A 4,110-nucleotide genomic window follows, 5' to 3' on the forward strand; every position below is an offset into this window, starting at 1 on the left:
GCCAAGTTGCCCAGGCGGGTCTCGAACCTGTGGGCTCAGGCAATCCACTCACCTTAGCCTCCCAAAGGCGTGGGATTACAGGTTGAGCCACCGAGCCTGGTTGCAAAGAAAGTTTAAGTAGCTTACTCTGAGTCACACAGCTAGTCAGCAAATAACTGGGCTTGAAACCCAGGCAGGTTGGTCTAGTGTTTCCCAGCTTTGCCTACTGAGAGAATCACCTGGAAGAGTGCTTTTCAAAACCGGGATTCCTAGCTGCATGCGGTGGCTCAGCCTGTAATCCCAGCATGTTGGGGGTCTAAGGAGAGAGGATTGTCTGAGTCCAGGGGTTTGAGACCAGCCTGGGCAACTTAGTGAGACCTCATTCCTACAATAAATAAAAAAATTAGCCAGGTGTGGTGACGCACACCTGTAGTTCCAGCTACTTGGAAGGATGAGGTAGAAGGATTGCCAGAGACCAGCAGGTCGAGATTGCAGTGGCTGTGAGCGTGCCACGGCACTCCAGCCTGGGTGACAGAGTGAGACTTTGACTCAAAAAAGTAAAATAAAAACAGGGATTCCTGAGCCCAGTCCTAACCCAGGAAGCAGCATTTTATTTTGTGTGCATAGGTTATCTGCAAAGGAGCCCACATTTAAAAAAATATTCCATGGGATTAGTAAACTCGGAAGTGTAGGCAGCTGCACTAGGCTATACAAGGGGAAGGTGAGAAGGAAGTCCGTTGGCTTGAGTGGAAGGTTCATGAAGGAAGCAGCCAGGGATGGGACTGGAAAGCCTTCCTGTATCTACCAAATAAGGTCCCTGAGTTGTGGGACACAGCATTATTCTATGTACTATTTTAAAAGGCTGCTCATCAAACCCTGACCCGGCACGTGTTATGCTTATTTTGGAGATGCTGGAATTGTGAAGTGTACGTCTAGGAGTGAGTGGTGGGATCTCTGGATGGGGAGCAGATACTGGAGGGCTGTGAAGCCTGGTGGGCAGTACATCGTGGAGTCCGAGGTGAGGAAAGCGACGGAGGGCCCGGTGGAACCACCTGGTGTGGTGGTGGCCACCCTGGGCTGATGAGCTCAGCTTTCTGCCTTTGCTCTGATCGCCGGGTCCCAAGGGCTCATTGCTTTAGCTCTTGGAGCCTTGGTTTTCTCACCTGTGCTCTGCAAGGATGGTAGGAGCTGCCTCTTGGCGCCTCCCAAGGCTGTCAACACCAGAAGGGAGGGGACAATAGCAGTGCAAGTGGGAGGTGGCAGGCTGGCCACACCCCGCCTGATGCTGTCTGTACCCTTCACTTGCTCTCTCAGCCACAGGCCTCATGATTGGCTGCCTGGTCTACCCCGATGGCTGGGACTCCAGCGAGGTGCGGCGCATGTGTGGGGAGCAGACCGGCAAGTACACGCTGGGCCACTGCACCATCCGCTGGGCCTTCATGCTGGCCATTCTGAGCATCGGCGACGCCCTCATCCTCTCCTTCCTGGCCTTCGTGCTGGGCTACCGGCAGGACAAGCTCCTCCCTGACGACTACAAGGCAGATGGAAAAGGTAACCCTCCTCCAAGGTGATGGTGCCCCTGCCTGGAGACCCGGGATGGGGTGGTGGTTCATGTAGGCCAGGGCCCTGAGGCCAGCCCCCAGGGATGGGGGTGCCAAGATCAGTCAGACACAGCCCTTGTCCTCCCCGAAGCCAAAGGCCAGTGTAGGTGACCAGCTGGCAGGCAACGAGGCACGGGGAGACTCGTGTGGCAGAGGCTACCTGTGATGGAGGATGTTGCGCCGTCTCCTCCCCCTACCCCACCCCGGCTACGCTCTCAGAGTCTGCAGGGAAGAGACCCCTGATCCAGCCTGGGGAGCTGAGTGTGGTCCCCTTAGGAGGCACTGAGGCTGGGTCTTGCAGTAATACCGAGTCTGCTAGGTGAGAGGAGCAACAGGGTGGAGAGGGGACGTGTGGCCGGGGAAGGAGGCCGGGGGGCTGATGCAGACTGATGAGAGTGCAGAGGTGACAGCCCCTGGAGAGTAGAGGGTGGTGCCCGCGCTCCCTGGGGACAGGACAGCCTTGGGGCTCTCTGAGCATCTATCCTGTTTCAGTTCCCTCTCCTCTAAATCCTACCCGCCCATCAGGAGACCCAAGAGGATGCTCCAGGAAGCCTTCCCTGACTGCTTCCTATTGGTCTCCTCCCACCTTTTTTTCTTTCTTTTTCCCCCCTGAATCTGCTTGCTGGGGACCCTCCCTTCTTCCCAGGGTGCTTTCTGCTCCTGTTTCTCAGGAGGCTCATTCCCAGTCTGTCTTGAGGGGCTGACTTTTGCAGAGCATGAACTCCATCTCCTAGTCAGAGGGCAAGGCCTGTCTCTCACCCCTGTGAATCCCAAAATGCCTACTCTCAGCAGGAGGCCACCATGAGGGACCTGTCACACCTCAGGACCTTTCCAGTCTCTTTTTCCCATAGCTTGGACTAGAAGCTGTAGCCAAACTCCCCTATCCTCTCTGACCAAGGACCCCTCCCACATAGGATGCTTGAAGCCCAGAATGGAGATTCACCCAGAGGTTCCCAGAAAGGTGGGGCCCAGAGCTCAGGTCTTCTCTGGCTCCCAGTTCTCCACAGGAGGAATCAGGAATCAGAAAGGTTTCATTCTTCCTTGGGGGTGGAACAAGACAGACTCACACACCTCTTATGTGGTTAAAGATGAAAACAAATTACTTAGAAAGAGCTGGGCCAGGGATGAGAGAAGGGGGAGATTTTTTTCCATTGAAGTAGATTTCTGTAGGTCCTGGGTCAGGGGAACGATTAGGGACTGGGTCCCTTGAGGACCTCTTAAAGGGAAGAAAGATGGAACTAGTATATAATAATAATAATAATAATGTAAATATATTATATATATAATGGAACTAATGAACTAGGAGTCTCGCTATGTTGTCTAGGCTGGTCTTGAACTCCTGGGCTCAAGCGACCTTCCCATCCCAAAGTGTTGGGATGACAGGCGTGAGCCACCACTGAATAAGGCTTTTTCTTTTTTTTTTTTTTGAGTTGGAGTCTCACTCTGTCACCCCGACTGGAGTGCAGTGGCTGCCCCTGGCCACCGCAGCCTTGACCTGCTGGGCTCTGGTGATCCTTCCGCCTCAGCCTTCCAAGTAGCTGGAACTACAGGCGTGCGCTACCACGCCCGGCTGATTTTTGATTTATTGTAGAGATGAGGTCTTGCCAAGTTGCCCAGGCGGGTCTCGAACCCACAGGCTCAGGCAATCCACTCACCTCAGCCTCCCAAGGCGCGGGATTACAGGCTGAACCACCGAGCCCGGCTTTCCATTTTTATTTAATCCTCACAGCAACTCTGAGGAAATGTTGGAGTGGGTGATTCCATCAGCAGTCTGCACAACCATAGCTTCCTCCAGTGGTGGGGTTTTTCCAGGGAAGACTCAGCTGCCCTACTGGAGGCCTTTGTCTAGCTAGCTCTCAGCCTTAGGGCAGACCTACCCTATCTGTAAAAACGCAGAGTATTTTTCAGAAGAGATTCTTTGAGTCAAAAAGAAATTTTGTTCACGTAAATCCTCTGTAAAGTACTTTCTTATAAAGACATGATTTTGTTTCTTTGACATTTTTTTCAGTAAACAAAATGTCAGTTCACTTTTGTGTCCTTCTCGGTGTCAATCCTTACATATCCTGTGCACCTTGTCTTCAATCTTATCAAATTTTCTTCTCTTTACACTTTTTTTTTTTTTGAGTTGGAGTCTCACTGTCGCCCAGACTGGAGTGCAGTGGCCGCTTCAGGCCGCAGCCTCGACCTGCTGGACTCCGGCGATCCTTCCGCCTCAGCTTTCCAAGTAGCTGGAACTACAGGGGCGCGCTACCATGCCCAGCTAATTTTTTGATTTATTGTAGAGATGAGGCGGGTCTCGAACCCATGGGCTCAGGCAATCCACTCACCTCTGCCTCCCAAAGGCGTGCGATTACAGGCTGAGCCACCAAGCCCGGCTCACTTTAGTTTCATAACTATCGTACAGTTTGTTTTATTTCTTTTTGTATCCTTTGAGGAAACACCCATATAATACATCTGGTTACTCAATGAATGTCCCTATCTCTTCTGTGAAAGCACAAAACTGGGGTCAGGAGAGTTAAGTTTGAATCCC

The 4,110-nt window shown here is 52.4% G+C and overlaps 1 protein-coding gene across 1 annotated transcript in view; it reads left to right on the plus strand.

Annotated features, from left to right (window-relative positions):
* Nucleotides 1–1,550, plus strand: part of LHFPL5 (LHFPL tetraspan subfamily member 5) — a 7,032-nt gene extending 5,482 nt beyond the window's left edge. Inside the window, exon 2 of the mRNA XM_008061069.1 lies at nt 1,294–1,550. Coding sequence (XP_008059260.1) covers nt 1,294–1,550 — 257 coding nt within the window. The remainder of the gene's footprint in view (nt 1–1,293) is intronic.
* The last annotated feature ends 2,560 nt before the right edge of the window (nt 1,551–4,110 follow it).

The sequence above is a fragment of the Carlito syrichta genome, unplaced genomic scaffold, assembly GCF_000164805.1.
Source record: "Carlito syrichta isolate Samal-C Ts95f unplaced genomic scaffold, Tarsius_syrichta-2.0.1 Scaffold305043, whole genome shotgun sequence".
Lineage (NCBI taxonomy): Eukaryota > Metazoa > Chordata > Mammalia > Primates > Tarsiidae > Carlito > Carlito syrichta.